Source organism: Neopelma chrysocephalum, unplaced genomic scaffold, assembly GCF_003984885.1.
Source record: "Neopelma chrysocephalum unplaced genomic scaffold, ASM398488v2 Primary Assembly neopelma1_73b, whole genome shotgun sequence".
NCBI classification, from domain to species: Eukaryota; Metazoa; Chordata; class Aves; order Passeriformes; family Pipridae; genus Neopelma; species Neopelma chrysocephalum.
Genome location: NW_020897734.1, coordinates 3,098,899 through 3,121,711, shown reverse-complemented (window position 1 = coordinate 3,121,711; position 22,813 = coordinate 3,098,899). Strand labels below are relative to the sequence as shown.

Below are 22,813 nucleotides of genomic sequence, written 5' to 3'. Positions count from 1 at the left end.
CTGGGAGCAGGGACCTCCTGGTCCCTGAGTTCATCATCCCCAGAGCATTGTGGCTGCTCCTCCCTCTTTCCCCAGTTCATGGATATCTTCTGACTGATCCCTTCCGCCTTAGTCTTGACTTTTTGGATAGAAGTCTGCCTTAAGCGTTCTTCTGCTGCTGTTCAAGGGAAACCTCCCACACAAACCTTTGGCTTGGTGTAAAACTTGTGAAGACAACACCCACCCCTCACTTTGTTGTGTGGAAGGGTTAAGTGTCTGGGTCTCCTGCTTGGTACAGATGAAAGGTGCTGTATTGCTGAGCTGTGCTGTGTGCTGGAGCACTGTGTGCTGGAGGCTGCTTCAGAAAATGTTTCTGTTCTCCTTTTGACCTCCATTGTGTCTTCGTGCCCAAATTCAGTTGTGCTGGCTGCTGAGGATGCTGGAGACTGTTTCTTTGTTGAGAGAGGAGGAAAGAGGAGGGTGGTGACACATCAGAAGCAGTAACCCTGTACTTTAATAGAGCAGCATATTGTGCCCAAAACTGTGCTTCATGATCACTAGCTGCTGCTTAACTTACACATGGAGTATGTTGTTCTCAGAAGTGCTCTGACACCAAGGATCTCCATCATTTGGGATGGGTGATCTGAGGCATGGAGGGTGAACTGCAAACTGTAGTATGAAGGAGCATACAACCACCAGAGTCAGGAATGTAATTTATCTGTACTTCTTGCTTAGGGATAGGAGCTGGTCTGCTGTTCTGATTTTTTCCATGATGATTCCTTTCAGTGGAAAAATGGCTTATTTGATTAGATGAAAACTTCTGTGGTAAAAGTCAGAAAAGGAAGAGGGTGCTTGGCTTCTTCCTGAAGCAGGAGCTTTAGTTTCCAAATGAAAAAGTTTCTTAGCATGATAAAAATAGAGAATTACTTTATGGGGAAAGTACTTGCTTCCCTACTGGCTCTGCTGGGCGGCCTTCAGCCGAGAGGAAGTGGGGAAATTACCCTCATCTCCCTTGGACCACAACCAGCCCTGGTGGTTTTCCAGTGAAGTGACTAGAGTTACACCAGGGCTGTGCTTTGTCCCTTTAAATTTAAGGGATATATGAATCCATATGCAAATTGAATTTTAAATCCTGCCAGGCACGGCTCCCTTCCCTGTTGGGCATGAAACCTGCATGGCACTGCATCACGAAGCACACACCATGTTGAATGGTGAGATTCTTCATGTTGGGGTGCTCAGCCCAGCTGAGCAGCATGGGTAGCTGTGATGACTGCTCACATCAATCCTTAGTAACTTTTATATTTAGGGAAATAATAGCATAAGCACTAGTACCCTTCATAGAATTTTAGACCTCTCTGTCAGGAGACTGGCAATTATTTGATGATTATGTAGAAAATAAATTATCTCTGCTCTTATTCTGGTCCCTAAATTCATTTTCAGCTGTGACAAGAGCCAGGATTTAAGCCTGGGTCCCCCAAAGTAAAATGCAGTTAATTAGCCCTCTCCATCATATAGCATTCTCTGTTAACAAAGGCAGTATGCTCAGCCAGACAGCTCTTGCTCACAAGTGATGCTCACCTTTTGTATGGCAGAGTGTGCTTGCTCAGAGCCTGGAGTCCTTGTTTGCATCCCTTTTCAGCGGTGCTTCTTAACCCCTCTGTGCAGCCCCATTGTAGTGCTGCCTGTCTCCAGTTGAGAGACCGCTGGCACCAGGATGTGTTTAAGCTTGAACGATGGTTTGTGTTACTGCAATGGTTGTGGAGTCTTACCAAGGTCAGAGACTACTGCAGAGTAAAGGGGAAGACGATCTCTACCCCAAGGAGCTTGTAGCCCTCAGGGCAAGTATTCAGGGTGATGTGAGATTAGTGTTACTAACTGTAATTTGTGAACGGGGTTCGAGCAACACTGGGGTGCAAAGCGAGACAGCTGAAGCTGCTTGATTTCTGAGCTGCAAGAAGGATGTGTGAGCCCTTGTGTGGAGTCCTGGCTTGCTGTTCCCGCCAGACCAGATCTTCTCACTGGCTTGAAGCTTGTTTGCATCTGGAAGCTCTTTTGCATCGCACACTGATAAGCAGGAGCTCAGCACAGAACTGCTGTGGTGGATCAGGTGTGGTGACATAAACCAGCAAGAAAGTCGGTCTGCTGTCACTGGGGACTCTGCTGCACTAATCCTGGCAGATCAGGGGAGGTGTTGGACATTTTTGCTTGCATCTCTCCATTGATTTGGGTTTAGAGGCTGGGGCAAGGCACGATGCTTCCTGACCAGTGTGACTCCTGAGCAGGGCAGGCCCTTGTGAAGTTTACCTACCTGGCCACTGACCTCAGGTAGGTTGCTTAACTGTTCTTCTGCAAAGGAATTGCTTGGGTTAAAAGTCAAGAAACTTTGAATTTTGCAGTATCATGATGTTGTACAGTTTCAAAATACTATTTTTCTTCCTTGTGCAAATATCTAAATTTGACTGTTGCACCTGCAATGTCATAGGGTTTAGTAAACTGGGCAGAGGGGCAGTCCTTAGTCTAGGTATAACTATTGGCTGTGGTCTATAATAATGTGTTTGCAATTTAAAAAACCTTGGAGCCTTATTTTCAGACCCTGTCATCTATTTAGACCCAGGCTGTTCAGCACTTGGCTGTTTCCTGAAGTCTGTACTTGCTGATATTTAATCCAGAGCCTGTGTGTGCAGGCAGTGCCATGTAGTTGAATGCAATCCTTGCACAAAAAATCATCTGTATGTAGATACTAGAATGTGAACAGTGATGCCTGTGTGAGTGGATAGCAGGTCACGACCCCCTGAAAATAGAAACATATTGATGTTGTTAGCAAAAGCTGTGGAGCATGTTTTCCTTGAAAATTGTTATTCAATATTGTCCTTGCTGTCTTTTGAATTAAACATACCATAGCAGTCGGTTTGCTGGAATTTTGACTGTTCTGGAGCATTGGATATTGGGTAGTCATTATCAACAGCCAGAGAAGGTAGCATGACCTACTGAACAGACAGCAAGATGCATAGACACTAGCAGCAGGGAAATCTAAGACACAAGAATGCATGGAAAAATATGTACAAGGTAAAACTTGCGCAGCCAGCCCTTATGCAGCAAATAAAGCAAGGTCTTACTGACCTTGGCAGCTGTACAGGGCAGTCTTTGCATAAGAATGACTTGTGCTTAATATGCTAGAGAAATTATTCAGGGACAAATATTCCTGTTTTCTGCAGCGCTGGGGACACTATCGTCTTCCATCTCCAATTGCAACACAAATGCATTGCAGACGGGGTACAAGGAGGACCTGACCCTCCTCAAGCACATCCAGTTCTGCTTCCCATGGCTTAGAGAAGGAGATCTAGTACTGTCCTCCTAGCAAAGCCAGACCCTTCCAGTGCCTTATAGCAGCCACCTTTGAGAGCTGGCAGTGGCTGGAGAGAAAGGCAGCGTGATGAGCGTCTTCCTTAATTAGTCTGTGCAGTTTGTGTCTGCTAATAAAGGATCTGCTAGACTTGGGGATCAGGGAAGCACTTTGCTCTCTGTGTTGTGCTGTGCTGAGGCAAACAGAGGGACTAAACCTGCAAGCTGGTTAAATGCTGGGAGATACTGAGCCCATCAGGCATTTCCCGTGCCCCGGTACTTGTGTGCAGCTCTTGGACAGGCCAAGCCCAGCTCACCTGTTTTTCAGTGTGGGCAGGAGTTACAACAGAGCCTACACGTGGTAGCTCCCTGCTTCAGAGCCTGGTCCCCCTCCAGCCAAGGTGGGAGTGGGACAGATGGATGGTGAGCTGGCTGGAGTTTCTGCTCCCCATGTCCTGGGGCCAGGCCAGTCCCATGGCCAGGTCTGTACCTGTGCATCTCTGCTGGTGGTGTTGCTTACTAAACCTTGCTACTTACTTAGTACTGCTGTTTTTCATGGTTTTTTTCTTTCTCTTCCTCTCCCACTGGAGAGATCAGCCCTGTAAATGTCCATGTTCAAGAGCAAAGCTATCTTGAGTGTTTGGCAGAGCAGGGTCTCCAAGGTCACTCTATCAGGAGAGGGCCAGAGACGGTGTTTGTTGATATTGATCATGGGAAATGTAATTAATGCGGGTATAAAGTGTTAAATGTTAAATTAAAATGTGAGATTTAAAGGCAGTCGATAGATCAATTCTGAGGCTGGGATGAAATGCTCAGACTTTCAAACAATAATCAGATTTCCGATAAAATCTCCACTGTGTGTAATTAAAGGGGTTGAAATACTAAATCAGGTGTTAAGGGAGTGATATTTAGATGATGTTTAAAGAACAAAGATCCAGTTAAAAAGAGCTCTCCTGTCTGCAGGCAGAGCCCTGCCTGAACAGAGATGGTATGGAGCTTGGGGGATGTACTGATCTAGCAACTAAAACTGCCAAAAGAGGAGAATGATGGGGAAAACTGCACAAATCTGTGCTACAGTGCTGAACATCTGCCTGGATGGAGACAAGACCATTTGAACCTGATAGCTCCCTGATAGTCTGTTAATGCTTCTAAGACCTTGGTCCATCCACGTGCACAGACATCTACACCTGATGTCGTCTTGGTGAGTCAGTCTTCCAGAGGAGTGAGGACAGGATGTTAAAATCAACCCCAGCAGGAAGTACTGCCTTGCTTCCCAAGAGTTAAAAATACTAATTACCAACTGCCACCATGTTTCAGTGATATCCCAGCTGGTCTGTTAGAGCAAAGGCTTGCAGCTGATATTTTTTTTGAGAGGCAGAGTGACAATTTAAGGAGAGGGGTAGAGTTGGGCTCAGTGCTAGTGTCAGTGGAATATATGTGGTGTCCTAGGGCATATGGCAATTCCAGGACATTTCTCTGAAGTTTGTATTTTGCCCTGTAATCCATAAAGAGAGAAGCAGAAAAGGGTCCAGAGTAGCCAACTCCTTAGTCTAACTGGCCTATGAGTAATGATTCCAAACAAGTTCTGCTCTAGGGGCAGCATCAGGCTTTGCTCTTCCAGTCAGCTTAATTTTCTGATGCTGCAAGCTGTGCAGGAGGGTGTAGGAAACATCCATTCCCTGAATATGTATCTTTGCTTTCATCCCTAAAGGGATAATTCAGAATATGGGACAGACATAGTATTTATTGTGGGCACTGCACCTGTCAAGGTACTGTTACCATGAGATTGAGGGTAAAAAACACTTCTCTGCTAGATAAAAGGAATAAACTGGCTCATTAGCCCTGGGCACTTATTTGCTAACCTTGCCCTGTACTTGTGATGTGATTATCTGTGAAGAGTAGCTCTAAGGCTCTCCAGAGCATGTTTTAAGAGTATGTTCTCGTTTTGTTTTATAATCCTGGTGCAGCCTCTGCTCGTGCAGGTCCTGAGGTTGAGATGCTGATTAGGTCTGTGGATTGTGATCTAACCCCACCCAGTTGGTCATCAGTCCCTTGAGAAGGCCTCGTGGTTGTGATCATTATTGCATAACTGCAAGCCCTCCTTTAGCCATGGGTTGAGCCAGGCTCCAGCTGACCTGGCTCCTTGCAGGGCAGAGGGTGAAGAGCGAACACTCCTCTGGAGCTTTTATATAAAGGTCTCTAAAATTTCCACCATGGCATGGCTGGGCAGAGGTAACTTGATCTTTGGAAAAGTGCCTTTGTGCTGTAGTTTACAGAAGGGCTTCTTGATTAACAAATCCTGAATGCGGGTTAGTTAAATCTTAGCCCTTGTATTCAAGGTCACAGGTAATTTTTTTAATTGCAAGCTTTCTCCTAAGTCCGGGGTAGGAAATGAGGCTTGCTGTGTTGAGCTTCCAGAAAGGTTTGGAAATTCCATTTCATCCCACAATTACTCTGTGTCACTCTGACCCTCCCCTTCATCTGAGAGGAAAATAAGCTTTTTAAACACAGAAAGAATCGTGTCTTGCCGATACCATCCAAGGAGTATTTCTGCTTTGCCTTTTGGAACCAGACTTGTCTATCTCACATTGGCCTCTTTAGCCACCAGCGCGCTTGTAGCAAATGTGGGTAGAGCCCTTCCCAAATCTTCGTTCACAAAGGCTGGCCATGATGACATAAAGTTCATTGCTGATACTAGAAGTCCCAAAAAGCATGTGTCTCTGGGAAGAGACTGATGCTTAGTCTGCAGCATACCATAAAACCGACCAGGGAAAGGACAGGATGATAAGAGTATGATTGTGGCCACGGACTCCAAAGGAGGTCTTTCTCCTTCATGTGAGTTGTGGTGGAGCTCTGAAAGCCTTTGCCAAAAGGTCTAGTGGGCATATGAAGCTTGCAAAAGTGCTGGGGAGAGTGGGCAAGCACTAAGCAAGGAGTTGGATGGAGAACAGTGAACAGGCAAACCACAGCAGGCTTAGGAAGTCCTCAGAGTTAGAAATAGTGGGAGGCTGGAGAGCACCAGAGTAGGAGACTGTGCGTGTCTGCTGTGCTGTTACTCCTGGGCATCTGTGGGGGCTGCTGGATCCTTTTCATCAGCTGTAGCCCAGCTGGAAGGAGGGTTGTTCCTCCACACTCCTGCTGCTCAGAGGGCTTGCCCTCTCTGCCAACACTTGCCTGTGGACAGGAGCAGAAGAAGGACTTGGATGTAGTGTGCCACTCTGACACATGATGTTTGAGGACTTGCATGCTGGAGGGGGAAGTCCAGCCTCCCATGAATGCCTGTCAAGGAGCATTTTTCTTGCCCTCCCTGAAACATTCCTGTGGTTCTGGTTCCAGGCTGCTGGGTTGTTTCCACCTGCATCTTCAGCACAAGTGGGAGACTGCGGCACTGGGCAGCACAGGAGGCGTGAAAGAGTGCTTTGCACCTACCCCTGCACACTTTCCCCCTAATGGGCCTTCCCTTACTCCTTTCCTAGTGAGAATATCAGGAAGCAGAGCAGAAACGCTAGTTTCTGGTCTCCTCAGATGCCTGATGCTCCCTAAGCGATACTCCCCCGGGGTTAACACTGTCCTTGCATGTTTTTAAGGTGAAGCTTCTCGCAGTCTCATTCCTAGCAGGCAGAGTTGGCTGCTCCTGCACTTGGGCTCTGGTGATCCTGGCAGAGCAGTGTGTGCATGGTGCGCGTGTCAAGTCCCAGTTCTGTTTTTCGTGACCTGAATGCATGGAACAGCTTGTTCTCTGCTGTCTGTTAACCCTTAGGAAGACACTTCATCTTGTGCTCCTTTCTGCGTTGGCTGTGCTCAGCAGGGTCAGCTCTGTGCTTCGGGTCTGGGGGCAGAGCCTGCGAGGGAGTTAATTGCTGAGTGATGATGGCTCTCCCCAGCTGAAGATCTGCTCCCATGAGCTATTTAAGCCTCTGTTTCTTGTATCTCCGTGCCAATCAGATTAGCTGGTGCCAGGAAACAGACCACGGCCTGCTTGCTCTTGAATGCACTCTTTTTCCTCCTTACCTGTTTATCCCAATCAAGCCCCTTTCCGCCCCGCCTCGGTTCTTTTATTTAACTTTGTTCCTTCCTTTTCATTTTCATAGCCTTACTGTGGCCCATCTCTTCTCCCTGAGGCTGTCTCTCTGGGTTTTGACATCCAGCCTTAACGACAGAGTCAGTCCTGTTCCCTGTTATACTGCTGGCTGCTCCCTTTGCAGCCCCTTATCCCCCCCGTGCTGCTTCACTGAGCTTTTCTTGCTCTTGATTCGCTCCATATTTACCCTGTTGTAACTTGGATTCCCTTTAATGTGCAGTAGAGAGATCCCCAGTTGAAATGGAGCCACTGAAGGCAGTCTTCTTCCCAGGCAAGAAAAGGGAACAGTTTGGGGAGGGTAGCATGGCTGAGAGCTGCCCCACAATCACTCCCTAGGGTGGCGGTTGCCCCACTGTCCACGCACCCCCAGGCATCACACTGCTCTTCTCCTAGCTGGACCCCTCCATTCTTTCACTGATTTCAGCAAGGGATTTGCTGCTGCAAAAAAAGAAAAGCTCTAAACCCCCTCAGGCTCCCAGGACCAAGCGTTCCAGCCTGGCCCTGTGTGCCAAAACAGGCCCATCCCCTGCCTCTTGCGAGGCCCCACCTTTATCCTTCTTCTAAAAATAAAATGCAGTGACATTCCTTCCTAGTTACTCTGTTCTTTTATTCTGACCTCATTAGACTCTCCCAATAGAAAATTTCATTGAACTCCTCTATTAGTGGTGAAAACAAACAAGACCATTGGACTTCCTCTGGAAAAAATGCATCTATATCACAGGGAATTGCAGGGAGCCAAATTTCCACTGCTGAGTTTGTGCTGTACACATATGTTCCCTCGTATGGGTTTAGTAAACAAAGTTGTCTTCACACTAAGAATTTAAAGCAATTTTTCCTTTATATCTGGTTTCCCTCCCTTGTTTGAAATAAATTGCTACTGTAATATTATAAGGAGTAAAGTGTTGTTAGCTGGGGCTAGAAGAACAGCCACTTTTTTCCAGACCCCCTGAGCTAAATATATTTTGAGGCTTTTGTATGTGCATGTATATAGGAATGAGGGCCAGGTGATGGATTGCTAAGCTACATCATAAATTCAGTTTGTTGGACACCTTTGATTACCTCCTCTGCACTCTGCCCGTAATCATTCTCCTTCAAACATCCTTCTAATGTTCTTAACAGCAGCCAATTAAAACAAAGACTTCACTTGCCTTCTATATCCTCTTCCCTTTGCCATCACCCAAGCTTCTTCCCTTGGGTGGGGGGAAATAAGTACATTGATGGATGGTGGTTCAGATGTGTCTTCAAGGTTTAAGTGGAATATATCCCTACTTGGCTTTTTTTTTGCCTTCTCCTTTAAAATTCAGCTTGGACAGACACCCAACCAGGAAGGTGTGGATACTTGTGTATTTGCATGGGGCTGGAGGCTGCAGGCTGGTGGCAGGAAGGGTGGGGCACACAGAAGACACTGTTCACCTGTACATCTGCCCTGGCTAGCTTAGAGCCCACCTTCTTGGGCTCCTGGTTTTGATTCAGAGGTTTCATGCTGAGTCAAATGCTTTCTGAAGAAAACTGTGCCACAGGCCTTAAGTGGGAAACTGGAAATAATTCAGGTCACTAAGACTTCCACAGGGGAGAAAAGTTGGAGGCTCTTGTGTTACAGATGCAGGAAGGTAAGGAGAGAATCGAAGATCTGAGGACTTCAGTTGGTGTCAATGACTCAAGCATCTTGGGAAAAACAGAGGATATTCAGTCCCTGAAATGTTGATTCATCCACCTGGCAGTGAGATGGAGAGTAATGAATAACAGATTTTGAGGTGTGTGGAAGGCAGGAGAGGCCAACACACTAACTCTGAATGGCTTGGGAATTGCCTCAGGAGTGACTTTGACTTCCCCTTGCCTTTTTCAGGGCTTAGCTGTGTTAGCTCCTCTCTGCCTGCACCCCTAACCCCCTCTGTCCCACAGGGGCACTGGACAGAGTTGAGTGGGTGGTACTTAGTGCCAGAACTGATCCTTACACCTTCCAGATGCCCCTTGGCTTGGCTGCTCCCCTGCATGTACCGCAGCAGTGCCTCCCTGCCATGCTGGGAGGGTGTTTACTGCTGCGCAAGCAGGATTGGAGTTGTTGGCGTGCCTTTCATCCTGTTGCAGCCTGCTGGATTAATGGGGCAGATCTATGTGTGTGTGCGTGTTTTCTGCTCTCCCTTCTGCATCCTGCTTCGTACTGTAATGGCTGTGGGGTCTGAAACAGATCTGTTCATCAATGCTTATACAGCCTTTACCGCAGCAGTTTCTTAATGCCTGCATTTTATCCGCCAAACATCACTGAGAGATGGGAACTTAACAGCCCCCCCCCGCCCAGCTTGCTGAGGGATTAAGAGACTTGTCACTTGTGGCACCTGTGGCTGCAGCAGGATTTGAGCCCCTGTTTCCCGAGTCCCAGTCTGACACTTAAAGAATAAAGCATCTTTCCTGTCAAAATGATGACTACCTGTGCAACAATAATGCCTTTGGGGTTTGGGATCAGGCTGCTCTGGATTTTCACTGGCATATGGACATGGAAAATATGCTCTCAGTTGTTGCTATGTTTGCTTTTCCTGCTTTCCTGTATGTTGTAACTTCTTTATTTTATTCCTGAAAGAAATGATCCTAAATACATTGGATGCTTTTGTTACCAGTCTTTCAGTCTCCTTCTGTCATTGCATATTTGATTTGCAACCTGAGGATGCTGTTAGAGGTCTGAGTCGAGAAATAAGTCAAGGCTTCCCTTTCCCCAGTCCTGAATCGTTTCACAAATGTTTTTTGAGTACCTTTGTGCACTGTATGCCCTTCCTCATAGCCCATAAATGATAGGTGTTTTCCTCATTGTGCATGAGCCCTCATTTTTAACACATCGTGTAGCTCAGATGGACTTGAATGTAGTAGCATAAAGACTTTGGAGGCCTGCCCTGTGCAAAGGGGAAAATTACTGTCTGGCCCAGAGTGGTGGCTTTGTGATGACTGCATTGTGTTCTGGTGTGCTGTGTTTGTACCAAACTGGTTTGCTGCCAAGTTACTTATGGCTTATCCAAGCGCTCAGTACAAAGAATGTTAAAAGAAAAACTTTTTTGTTTTCTGTGAATTTTTCCAGCTGAGAAAGAGTTCAAACCACAGTCCAAATGCTGTCTCCTCTTTCTGTGGTCACCAGGTAGGACAGCTAACGCAGGAGTGCCTGCAGCTTTAGTGTGTAGGAGCACATAGGTGCTTTTAGAAGATGTAATGTGGAACCCACATGGGAAGTGCCTTACTGTTGGAGAAAATCTGTCTCTTTAAGCAGCAGGCTCTTTGATTGAGAAGTCTGGAATGGGAATTTTCCAGGCAGAAGTATGTGGGCACCGGCAGAGGTACCTATGAAGCACCAGACCTGGGCAAGTCTCTGTGTATGCAGCACACCTGATATCTCCCAAAAGGCCCAGGCCGCCTCTGCAGCACAGTGAATGGCTGAGCCTGAGCTCTTATTTCAGTATTTCTCCTGCTTAATGGACTATTATTGCCTGGCTTGAGGGCTAGGGCCATGCTTGTAGCTTAAGAGAGAACTCTAGGTCATTCCTCCCAGGAGAATCCCACGAAGGGCAGTTGGGTAAAGGCATTCCCTCCCCTCAGCCATCCCCTCGGCCTGCCTAAACACTCGTGGACACTTATCTGATTGGCAAGGACCTTGGGGGTTTCTTGAACACTGAGTAGGATAATCAGATAGATTGTGGGATACATCTGCTTGATCCTATTTCTTACGATTACGTAGTGGGGAACAAGCTTTAATGAGCCTTGGCCTTTCCTGTCTCCTCTGTAAATTTGTTTGACTCAGTTGAGCTTTCTTTGTGTGAGACAGCTCTCTTTGTGCTTGGATATGGAAGCATCCACCTCTGAAGCTGACTGTGCTTTGAGACTGGGTTTGGATTAGCTGACCTCCAGAGATCCCTGCCAACATTTTTTTCCCCTTTTCTTTTGTGTTTGCAGCTGGTGTAATTGTGGTCCTAACCCCTCCCAAGCGGTGCTGGCACTGGAGAGGATTTTAGCACTGCTTCACAGCAACGCAGTAGCTGCTTCTGCACCGCAGAGGAAATGCTCCTTTTGGGTCAACCACCCTGCTGTAAGGCAGCTCCCTGGCCCCTGGCACTGGGAAGTTGCCTCATGTAGGAGGCCATAAGGGATTTGCCAGGCAGGTCCTAATAGGAGCATCCTTCTCCTTGTATCTCTGACTGGGGAGTGATGGCCTGAGTCAAACAAAACTCCCACTTGGCTGCTTGATCAGCAGATCATCCCCCCAGATCCCACAGGTGCGGGATCACAGTAGGTCACCATCAGTCCTAGAAGAGAACTGGAGTAGGAAAGGGGTCTTGACCTCTAACTTGTCCCAAATGAGCTGATGGCAGGAAATCAGAAGCCCAAAAGAACAAAAATGTGCATCTGTAGTTATTCTAACAACAGATCTATTTACTGAAACCAGGGGGAAGTTACCTTTAAAGCACTGCAATGCATGCTGCCCTGGATCACCCTATGGAAAGGTATTTGTTCTGCTGAGGCATGTGTGTGGGTGCAGCACATCAGCTTCTATGACTTTGTTCAAAGACAAACAGATAAAAAACCTCCTTAAATTGCAGTGATTTTGTAATATATTTTTGACTTAGAAATCCCCAGTATATAGTGGCAAATAACTCCCAGCCTGTGGAAGAATTTTGAAGAACTAATCCTGCAAGTGTGAAGGGGAGAGGAGTTCTTTGAACTTTGGTGGACAAGAAGTGCTAGATGTTGAGGATGAAGGAAAACAGACTGCGAAGATTTCAGGTGACTGAGGGAATAGCAGCACCATAATGCACAGTGAAGAATGGTAGATTTTAGAAACAAAGGGATTTTTTCAATTTTTTCCTTAAGCTCTGCATTAATTTTTCCTGTGATTGTTTGCTGCAGGGTGTAAATGTGGAGAATTGCATGTACACAAGGGAGGATAAAGTTTCCCGTACTTATACATTATTTTTGCTGCAGTGAAGGGCTTCCTTCCCTCCTACTGCTTTATTTTACATCTTTTCATTTTTTTCCCCCTTGCTTCCTCAGCTGCCATCTCTGCGGGTAGGAGGGGTGCTGAGGTCATGCCAGGGCAGCTAAGAGCAGTGGGAAGCACCCAGAGGCGAGTGATGGATGATCCATTTTCCCGAGGACAGCAGCACTGCCGTCCCTGCAGAGCACCACAGCCATTTTCTGGGGTGCCATAAATCCAGGAGCTTTAGCAAGGCTGGTGAGCCTTGTAGGAGATGGAATGCAGTATGTGCAGCCTCCCTCACTGAGGAGCAGGAGGATTTTCCTTGTGCTGCTCTTTCCATAGAGGTCATGACCAGTAACCCCCCCTCTCCAAAGTGGCTCTAAGCCAGCAGCATGAGCGAGTGTGGGGAAAGGACATGCATTAGTGGCTCCTTCAGCACAGACGTGTGGTACCTGCACCCCTAAACATCCAGCCTGTGCACGCAGCCACTTCTGTAGTAGGTTTGTGTCCTTCCAGTGAGGCTTTTCCATTGCAGCAGCGTCGGGGGGTTGTTTTATTTGCGTGGGTTTATAATTTATTTCTGGGTTCTGCCATCCTGTTCTGAACAGACGGCACTCGGGGCTGAGTTGACTCTTTGGCACGCAGTGTGATCCCTGGTGATTCACGGCCCCCAACATCTGCGATTAGACCTTGAGCAGAAACTTTTCATGCATGGCCATGGTAGAGGAAATCTGCTCCTTTTCTGAGTAACTGGTAGAAGAACAAAAGGAGGTTTATTTTCTTCTAGCTGTAAAGGTCTACCTTGAATTAAGTAAACTGTTCCCTGAGGGAGAAAGTGTCCAGGTACAGAATGTTCACAAAGGAAATATTCAAAGTGTCTACCGCGTCCCTAAAGTGTTTGCTTTAAAGTATGAGGGCCAGAGCAAAAAATAGAAAATTATTTTCTAATTTGAAAGCAAAAATACCTCTTGCAGGTGACACAAAACAAATTGACCTTCTTCAGGCTTGATACTGCAGCCCATTAGAAGCCGTGGAGAAGCTGCCATTGCTGAGATGGCTCCTGTCCCAGTGCACAGCCCATGTGAGCGTGGGGGGCGGGAGCTGGCCCACGTCTGAGGCAGCCCCGCTGTGTGCAAACTGTCGATGTTGCAATAGCAGAGAAATTGAGTCTATAGGAATCTGAGCACTGCTGGGGTTTATGTGATGTAGGGTAAGAGCCTGGTAATTGGGACTTCAGGAAAGGAGGATCCATTCCTTGACCTTATGGTTGTTACTTCTGTGGTTTCTTTTGCTGTTGTGAACCAGCACTTTTGAACCAGTCCCAAGTAAAGCAGAGCTGCCTTGTGATATAATCGTGACAACATCTAACTTGCCATGGGCTTTTCTGAGGCCCAAAGGGAAGGTCTGTAATGTCAGCCAACTCAACTAATGTCATTGTGTTCCTGGCTTGCTAGGTCCTAAATGAAGATTACTTTTTTAACCTTTTTTCCCCCTCCTCACTGACTCCAAAAGCTGCCCACAAGTGTAGAATGTCTCGTGCATTGCTGCCAATAAATGCAGCAGTAGAGCACTCCCAGTAAAATCTTGCCCTTGACTATACCTTTTTGGTTCCTTTGATAAGCTAGGGTGTAGTTTCATGTGTGCTTTACTACTGGTGTGAAAGTAGAGGAGAAAGGAAGGACTGGGAAAGATGCTCAGACTTGATTTTCCATAGGAACGTGAAAATGCTGTTGGATGGGTGGTGGTATTCTCCCACAGAGTTTTGTTTCTCTTTCAGAAGAAAACATGGGTTATTTTCATTGCTCCCATTTCTCTTTGCCATGCAGTGTTTCCAGGAACACTGTGTTTATTTGGAAAAGTGTTCAAGAGTGGAAACATCTCAGTGCTGTTTGGGTGAGGAGTTCCCCATTCTGGTTTATCAAGGACAGGGTGGTGGGCACACCAAGCTCTTCCATACCCATTAAAGTGCAATAAAAAGTCAAGGTTACAGAATCGTCTCAAAGGTGCAAGGACTGATGAGTGTGTAATTCGTGCTGCCAGCTGAATTTAGTGCTTTGAGGAAAGTCCAGAAACAAAAAATCTTTGGCTCTGACAATATCTAGACACTCAGTGAACATTAATAGGTGTGGGATGTAAGTTGTAGTGGAATTGGTGAAAGATTTGAGGTCTTAATTTTGCAAGCACAGTTTCTCTGCTGCTGTGCCTCCAGGGTGTCCATCCATCCAGGCTGGCTGGGTCTGAGCTTTCATTGATTGTAACTTTAAAAACTGGATAAAGCACACTGCAGCCTGGCAGTGTAGGGCTGAGCTCAGTCTCAGAGCAATCTGTTCATCTCACATGCTGGTGGTTTGAGGTGAAGAGGAGCATGGACAGCATCACATATGATAAAGAAAGGGTACAGTTGGAGCTGGACTTTGGGAAAACTCCAGTGTCTCTGCACTATCCCTATTCCACTTCAGGAGAAGGGAATAGCTGCTGTTCTCACTCACTGGACTGTCAGTTAGGGCAACAGCACTTGTGCTTCTCAACTCAGCAGTTATGACCCAGAAATCCTTGAGAAACAGTAAATAAGGAACCCACCTTGGCACTTCTACTGAGTCATTTTTTCTTCTCAAAAAAAAAAAAAAAAAAATCTCTTTTAAATAGCATCATTTACACTTGGGAGCTGCTCAAATCCACCCTGTCACATAAATTACCATTTCTGAACTCGTCTGTCAGGAAGTGTCCTCACAAGTTGACATCCATAGGGGCTGTCAGTGGAAGGGGATCAGTTTCGTGGCAAGCAGGAGGAATTCAAGCGTCAAGTGAATACGCTCGTCCTCATGTTACCTCAAGCGGTGAGGGCATCTCAGTCCCACCAGAGGCGAGCCCGGCGTGACCTTCGCTCCTCAGACTGCCCTTGTTCCCCTGCACTCTGGTGGCTGTAAGGCCGGGTCTGACATCTGGAGCAAGCCCTGTCCTCCTGCAGCTCAGGCAATTAGAGCCTGGCCCAGCAAGTAGCCTTGGAGCAGGGGCTTCAGGGATATTATAGTTTCTTTAGAGGGATAAAGGCCACGGGCTTTTCTCTCTGCTCCACTGCTTTCTCCAGCTTTGATGCTGCTGCCGTTGAAATGAGATTGGCCCATCTGGTAGTGGAGGAGCTGAGCTCTGCCAGACGGATCTGGCTTGCTGGGAAGGGTTCAAAAGGCAGCACCTACCCTTTGTTGTATTTCCTGCACACTAACGAAGCCCCTGATTTCTGGAGCTACTTTTTAATCCTTGTATGTTGGTTTTGGCATGGATGCCTTTTTTTTTTTTTTTGTGTTCCTCCCATTTGAAATATACGGGAGAACAAAGTGAATAAAATGCCAGTCAGCCCCACACACATATTACCTGCCCCCCTCCCTGTGCAAAAAAGGGTAATACAAGGGAATTGTAAGGATGCATTGTGGTGAAAGCAGAGTTGTTTGCTGCCAGGAGTTGAAACCTGGAGAGCTGGAGCTCTGTATTGTCAGCAGCGGGTTCCTGTCTGAGGTGTGCTGTCCTTCGGCGCCGTGCGTGGGAGCCTCGCTGCAGCAGTGTGATGTCAGCCCTGCATACACAGGTTTTCAGCTTTCCCCGTGGCCACATGGAGAGGGATTTGCAGCAATCCAAACATTGACAGAACTGTATTTGTTGACTTGCAGAAAAGCCTAACTCGTGCTCCTCTGGGCTGTGATCACGTAAGCCGAAACACAATGACTGCTGCCTGTGCTTGCCGGCCTCCCAGCCCTGATAAACGCGTGAAGCAGATTCATTTATTTAGGCCCTGATTCAGCAAAGCACTTAAGTATGCTTCAGGTTTTCTTTCCAGAAAGACTGTTGGCATGCCTACAGTTAAGCATGTGCTTGACTGCTCTCCTGAGTGCAGAGCAAACAAGTGATGGGGCAGAGTGTGCTGCTGTTGTGCTCTGCTGGGTGGCGTGCAGGCTGCGGAATTGAGGCCCACAGTATGAAAAATGTGTTCATTAATTTGATTCCCTCCGGTACAGGAGCCCTAGTCCCAGGATCTGAGATAAGAGTCTGCCCTTCTGCAGGGAGGCGGGTCCATAGCACAGGAAATATCTTGTGTCTCACTCTTGCACATTGAACAGACGAGTGTGGGGTGCAGGGTGTGGGGCAGGGACAGTTTCCATCAGCAGGAGGACGTTGGCAAGTATTTCTTCAGTTTTCGGTTTGTTTCTCCCACCAAGAGTTGTAAAAGAAAAATATCAACCATGTTACATGTGTCTGAATGCCTTGATATTGGTAGTTTATGTTTTGTAGGATTTATTTGATTTACCTTTCATTAATATGATTCCCTTCATTTTGAGGACTGAGCAGCTTAGTGCAGGTATTTACCTGTGCTCCTGAGCTGCATGGCTGTGAGCAAGATCAACGTTTGGTTAGCTACATTCTTTGGGATTTCTTGAGGTAGAAGGTCTGGGAAGTGGCAGATGTTACTACACTGTTTGTACATCTTGGTGTAACTAACTGTGTGTAAGGTCAAACCCGTCATATTCCATCCCCAGCATTAATAGACCCTCACTTCCCTGGGAATCTGAAGATGTGGAACCGGCACTTAATCCACAAGACGGTTGTATTTCAGTCTGCTCAGAACAGCTTCTGAGAGAGCATTCTTTGTAATCCCCACCCATATCTGACCTGTTCTAGCTCGTTTTTAAGAGCTGCACCCAGCCAGTCCCTAGCTCCCTGCAGAACGTTTCTGCACATCTTTTCCTGCTTGCTGAGCTCATTTGAACAGGGAGCCCACACATCAGTGAATGGGATTCCTATATAAATTTGCCCCACTTGCAAAATTGGAATTGATTTAGAGCATCTCTTCATTATGAAACCAAAAAGATACAAGCATGGCTAGTTGTGCTTTTTCCCCCCCCTCTTTGAAGTTTAAAACACACTTAGCAAATGTGACGTTTGCTGTCCCTGTTCCCCACCTGATGTGCAAAAATCCAAAGGTCCTTCCAGAAGCATGGGTCAGACCAAGCTCTGTGCTGATGCTGCAAGCTGGATTGGAAGGATGTGGGTAGTTCTTGTAATGAGCTTGAGTTTAATTAAGCCTCGAAAATACTTGCAGTATAGGTTTAACGAGCATTGTTTTTTCTAAATTGAAATAATTCGATCTGTGAATCAAACAGCCTCTGTGCCCCACCCCCTGCTGCTGATGACAGCCTCTTCCCACACTTCTTCCTTGGTAGCATTGTTTCCATTGTTTCCAGCTCCAGTAGGTTTCAGTTACTGATCAGTGTAATTGCAATAACACACCAATAATAAAAGAGGAATTTAAGCTTCCTTTTCTTGTAGTTGAAGGCTCTTCTCCTGCGAAAGCTTGAAGTCTTAATCGCAGTCACACGAGCAACATCCCGCGCCTGTCAAATGTTTGCAAAACTGGCCGGCCGTATTTTAGGAAGATAAAGGGCTGGATTTTGGGAACTTGGAAACAGCCCAATCCAATCAGGCAGCAGTGGCACAACTAATATTAGAATGGGAGACTCTGGGGACAGCTTAACATTTTAGTGGATGCCAAGGAAGCCTTGAACAGGAATGCATTAAAAGTTGTTTGTTGTATAACACGAGTTGCTGGAGTCAGAGTAATTCGAGTTGCCTTTGGTCTGGTGGAAAACTACAGCTGTGAGCAATGAGTTAATTTTTTCCGTGTGTGCGTGTGTGGCTTAGGTTTCCCTGTCGGGTTTGCTCATAGTTTTGTAGGCTCTGAATCCATAGAGGAGCGACTGCGAACCAGTCGTTTGCCTTCATGTGCCATCGCAGGAGCACCTCTGTGCCGGGGATGCGTTCAGTGGAACACCTCGGAGTGCGGGAGGGGTGTAGGGCTGAGCTGGACCTTTGTATACAAGAAAGCTGCTCTTCCTGCCCGAACGGTTCCTGTAGGAGGGGGGTGGGCTAGTTAATGTTAAAAATTAAGAAAATAAAAATACTAAGGAAATAAATATTCCTCCCTAGTTTGGGAGGGCTTGGGGGTTGCAGCCCACGGCGCTGGCCCTGCGGGGGAGGCAAAAAGCTGGGCTGGGTGTCCCTGTCCCTGTCCCCGGCCCGCTCCTGTCCCTGTCCGGTCCCGGGGGGTCCCGGGGCTGCGGCGGGCACTGACCGCGGCCGCTATGAAACGGTCTCTTTGATTGGTCGGCTGCCCGCGCATGCCGCTGTAACGGCAAGCGCCATTGGGCGGCGGCGCCTGCCATGCGCCGCCGGGCGCGGGCAGTGCCCCCGTGCCCGCAATGGCCGCCGGCACCGCCCCGCGCCCGCCCAGCGGGGCCGCCGCCGGCTCCTGGCTGATTCTATTTCTCTTTTTCCTGCAGGTTGCTGAAAAGTGCCTTTCCTGAAGCCACCGCTGCTTGGATTTCTGTCTAGGGCTGCCTCTCTCTGCCCCTCGCCCCCCCCCTCTGTTTAATTCGGCGTTGCTTGCAGTCCGTGCCCTGACGGCGGCTCCTCCAGCCTTGCCCTTTTTTTTTTTTTTCTCCCCATTTACACGCAGTTTGCTCAGCCATTTTATTTTTTTTCCTTCCCCCGACTATGTAGCAAATATTTAAAAGAAAAGAAGGAAAGAGAGGAAAAAAAAATCAGACATCCTTTTGCCTGTTTTCATGCTCGCGAACCGTAATTTTTAGAAGCAAGAAATAGAAGGAAAAAAAAAACCCCGAAGTTTTCTCCCTAAGGACTGAGACCATTCCACAAACTGAAGTGCTGCCAGCAGCATATGCTTTTTGCAAGAATAATTGAAACCATTAACTGGAGAGCACAGAATTCTTTTGAAAGTCTGCCAGTTATTTGCAAGTAACTTTGGCAGTGGCACAAAATATAACACTTGTATTTTAACTTCTACAATTGCACTTTTAGGAGCTGGCCTCTAATTTGATTTTCAGTTGTTCTGATAAGATTTCTATTTTATGATTGGCTTTATGTTTAATTCTTGTTTAAAGAAACACGATTTGACTTAAATGAAAACCTAAGTGCTGATGAATAGGAGTTCTACCAAAGCAACAAGTTAGTTATTTCTTCACGTTTAACTTGAATTCACTTTTTTACCCTTTTTTTAAAAAAAAAAGAAGAAACAAAAAAGATCAGCAGCGAATATTACCCTGAGGAAGGGTGTGATTGCTTGCATTTTAATTTTTGTTTTTTTTAATATGGCTGTAAACGTTTCCCTGGTCCGTGATACAAAATGGCTGACATTAGAAGTGTGTCGAGAGTTTCAGAGAGGTACTTGTTCTCGGTCTGATGCAGAGTGCAAGTTCGCCCATCCGTCACGGAGTTGCCATGTGGAAAATGGTCGAGTTATTGCCTGCTTTGACTCCCTAAAGGTGAGGACTGTCTAACGCGTGCATTACCTAAGCTTACTTGCTTTTCCTTCTCTTCCAAGTGGCTCAGTATGCTGGGATGTGGGATGTGCAGAACAACTGTTTGTTGCTTTGTTTCTGCAGGGAGGATGCTGCGGTGCGGGATGCAGCTCCCGAAATCTAGGCTGAGTCTGACATCGGGTGCGACTGCCTGGATTGCCAGGCATTGCAAGGAGAGACAGGATTCTATCCAGGGCATTTTCCAATGGTAGCTCAGGTCTGATATAGCTGTCCCCGAAGTGGAGAATGCAAGGTTATGGGCAACAAATGAAACTAAATAAGAAGAGAACTGAAACCCAGTGCTTGAGTGGCCAGAGCACATCAGCCATGCATTCGGTGCAGGGATCTGAAATCTGCTTTTAATGAGCAGGAATGAAAGCAGCGTTTTAAGATAATGAATCAGCTTTACATGTCTTTCCTGGAGACAGAGTTGCAAATGCACTCTTAACGCTGTACCGTAGATGAGGAACAGCCAAAATATTTGGAGAACAGCATTCCCAGAAATGGGCGTCGGGAAAATGCTTTCTGCGAGGGACATGCAAACGCGATGGCTCTGCCAGGCCTGCTGGAGCTGTGGCTGCGCCTTGTGGCTGGTGCTCATCCTTGCAATGTCTGTTTGGGAGGCAGTAAATAGCTCTTGATTGCTTGTCACTGCCGGAGCTCCAGGGGTGACTTCTGAACGTTACCAAAGACCTGGACTGTCAGTCGGGGTGTGGGATGGGGGGCTCACAGGAGGGGCATCTCTTTCCAGGCTCACTTCACCGTGGTTCTTGGAAAAAGAATACCCACTTTTTTTTCTTTTTTTCCAGAAGTATGACTCCTCAAATGTATTTTTGGTAGGATAGTAAAAACTCTGAGACCATATGGATAACTGATAGTGTTTGAGAACTCTTGATATTGTGTTTAATGTTTTGATCAGAGTAATTAACCTGTTTAAATTTCTAGAAAGAGTCTGGTAAATTTTACAAGCTTGAAAGTTTTCCCTTGAACTTCAACTGTTGCTTGAAAAGATTTGGGTTTATTTTTATGAGCATAATGAGTAACAGAGCTGGTGGAATTATATATGCACAGGTTCAGACTGGGGCTGGATCTGGTCTGACACTGGTTTACCCATTTTATTCCTTAGTGGCTTCTTCATATTTTCACTTGTTTTTTTCCAAGAAGCTCAAGTTTTCTATTTGCATTTGGTTTTCTCTTTTTAATCTGATTATATGCAATGACTCTTAGTTATACAGTGACTTTCAAATGTTCATTTACATTGCTGGTTTGCTGACAGCAAGAGACAAACATTTTTTTATCGAAGGGGAAAAAAAGTCTTGTTCTTTATGCCCTTGAAACTTTTGAATTGTAGCCAGTGGCAGTGCAGATACTTTTAATGAAGAGATTATTATGATCACATTTTATAGCGTTTATTTGTGAACAGAAAGGAGGGCTGTCATGCTGTGTAGGGTGGTTTTGTGCCCCTAGCAGAACTTGCCTGCAGTGTCTCAGGGAGGTGTCCCCTGTGCAGGCACCCAGCTTGGCTGGGCTCTGACTGTGCTGTATTCTGCTGTCACCTGGTGTGTGACGCTTCCCCACGTGTGCTGTTGGCAGTGCAGTGTCTGCAGCTCACCCAGGCTCTCTGTGCCAGCCCTTCTCTGCACAGCTGGGGCTGGGAGATGTGCAGGACAAGTCCGTGGGCAGCTGGGCTTCAAATCCCACCCACTGGTATGGGCAAACACTTTTCCCACTTCAGCAATGAGGAATGGGATGGGGAACACCACATTAAGAAAGAAAAGGAAAAAAAAAGAAAGTCAGGGTATGATCATCTACAGCTCAGAGCATTTCCCATGTAATTGGCTGTTAATGTTCTTGTTGCAGTTTCCTCTTGACACAGTAGCAGATGCTAGTTAAGTGGCCTGAATTTTTTAGGGAACAGATTTTTTGGATTTAGGAAAGCCTCCTGGAGGGCCAACAACTCTGTCTTTGGGAAGTACAGCAGGAGGAGTCTGATTGTGCAGAGCACTTGACCAAGGGTTAATGATGGGGCTGTTTCTGCACCCCACTTCTCAGACAAGAAGTGGGTCTTGGAGCACTTCCTGCCTCCAGACCCATGGATCCAGTAGCTCTCCCTGGGCAGAGCCCTGTTTCCACTGTGCCACAGAGAGCCGTGGTCTGTGTGTGTGTTTGGGTACACCACGCGTTTCCCAGTGGAGAGAACCACCCTGGTGACTAAACTCCCAAACAATGGTTGTTCTGTTCTTGGGCCAGAGCTGGGCTTGCAAAGCCCTGTTTGCAGTGGCGCTGAGGGGCTCATGGCAACACCAGTGGCCTCCCTTACCTTTGGCAAGAGAGATGTTACATTCTCAGACCTGCTAAGAAGCTTTTCATGCCCATCCTGTGGACGTCTTTGTGCCCAACAGCTGTTGAACACTGACCCTCCCTCCCGTGGAGGGCTCAATAGCTGCTTAGTGCTCTCTTGTCTTTTCACGCCCTGCATTAGCAGAACATCTGTGTTGCTTTATTGGAGGCAGGATATAGGATGCTTGCAGCTAATAAGTTTTCCCGTTGTCTTGCAGTCGCCCAGGGCTTTGTTCGGAGGTTGCTTATCTGCATCCATTGTGTACTGCTGTTGCTTGTTTTTTTTTCTCACAAACCTCTTAAGCCTGAACAATGCCTTCCTACAGGAACTCCTGATAACCCAGTGTACAATGGTTTCACCTCACTGGTCAGGTCACGAGCAGCATATATACACTTTCTGCATCTCTCTTTTCCCTTTTTTCCTCCATCTCCTGTGGCAGTTCTGTGCCCGTTGCAGCAACAAGAGCAGTAATCTTCCAGAAGCAGCCAGGCTGCCTCAGTGTGGGTTGTTTCACGGGTGGCTCTTGCTACCTGTAATCTTGTGAAGAACACACAGGACTCCTGAAGGTAATGGGGTCCTCAGTGATGCTTAGGTGGGGGTCACCAGGAAATGCTCTGCAGGAGGGTTGTATTTTATGCAATGTTTTAGTGGTGAAATGTGGGGCCTTAATTAGGATGAAAGTGCAGGACTGGGTCTTGCTGTCCTGAGCTGTGCTTCTTGGAAGGGGGAGTTTGCACATTTGTAGGCAG

The 22,813-nt window shown here is 46.9% G+C and overlaps 1 protein-coding gene across 5 annotated transcripts in view; it reads left to right on the top strand.

Annotated features, from left to right (window-relative positions):
* Positions 1 to 22,813, top strand: part of MBNL3 (muscleblind like splicing regulator 3) — a 92,396-nt gene that overhangs the window by 13,321 nt on the left and 56,262 nt on the right. For 3 of the 5 annotated variants that reach the window (XR_003534887.1, XR_003534886.1, XM_027687381.1), the window contains exon 1: positions 18,651 to 19,687. Coding sequence is in view for 3 of the 5 variants with exons in the window: in XM_027687381.1 (XP_027543182.1) it covers positions 19,514 to 19,687 (174 nt within the window). In the remaining 2 variants the exon portion in view is untranslated. Of the gene's footprint in view, positions 1 to 18,649; positions 19,688 to 22,813 lie in introns of those variants that run through there. The other 2 variants (XM_027687380.1, XM_027687379.1) reach the window with 2 other exon arrangements.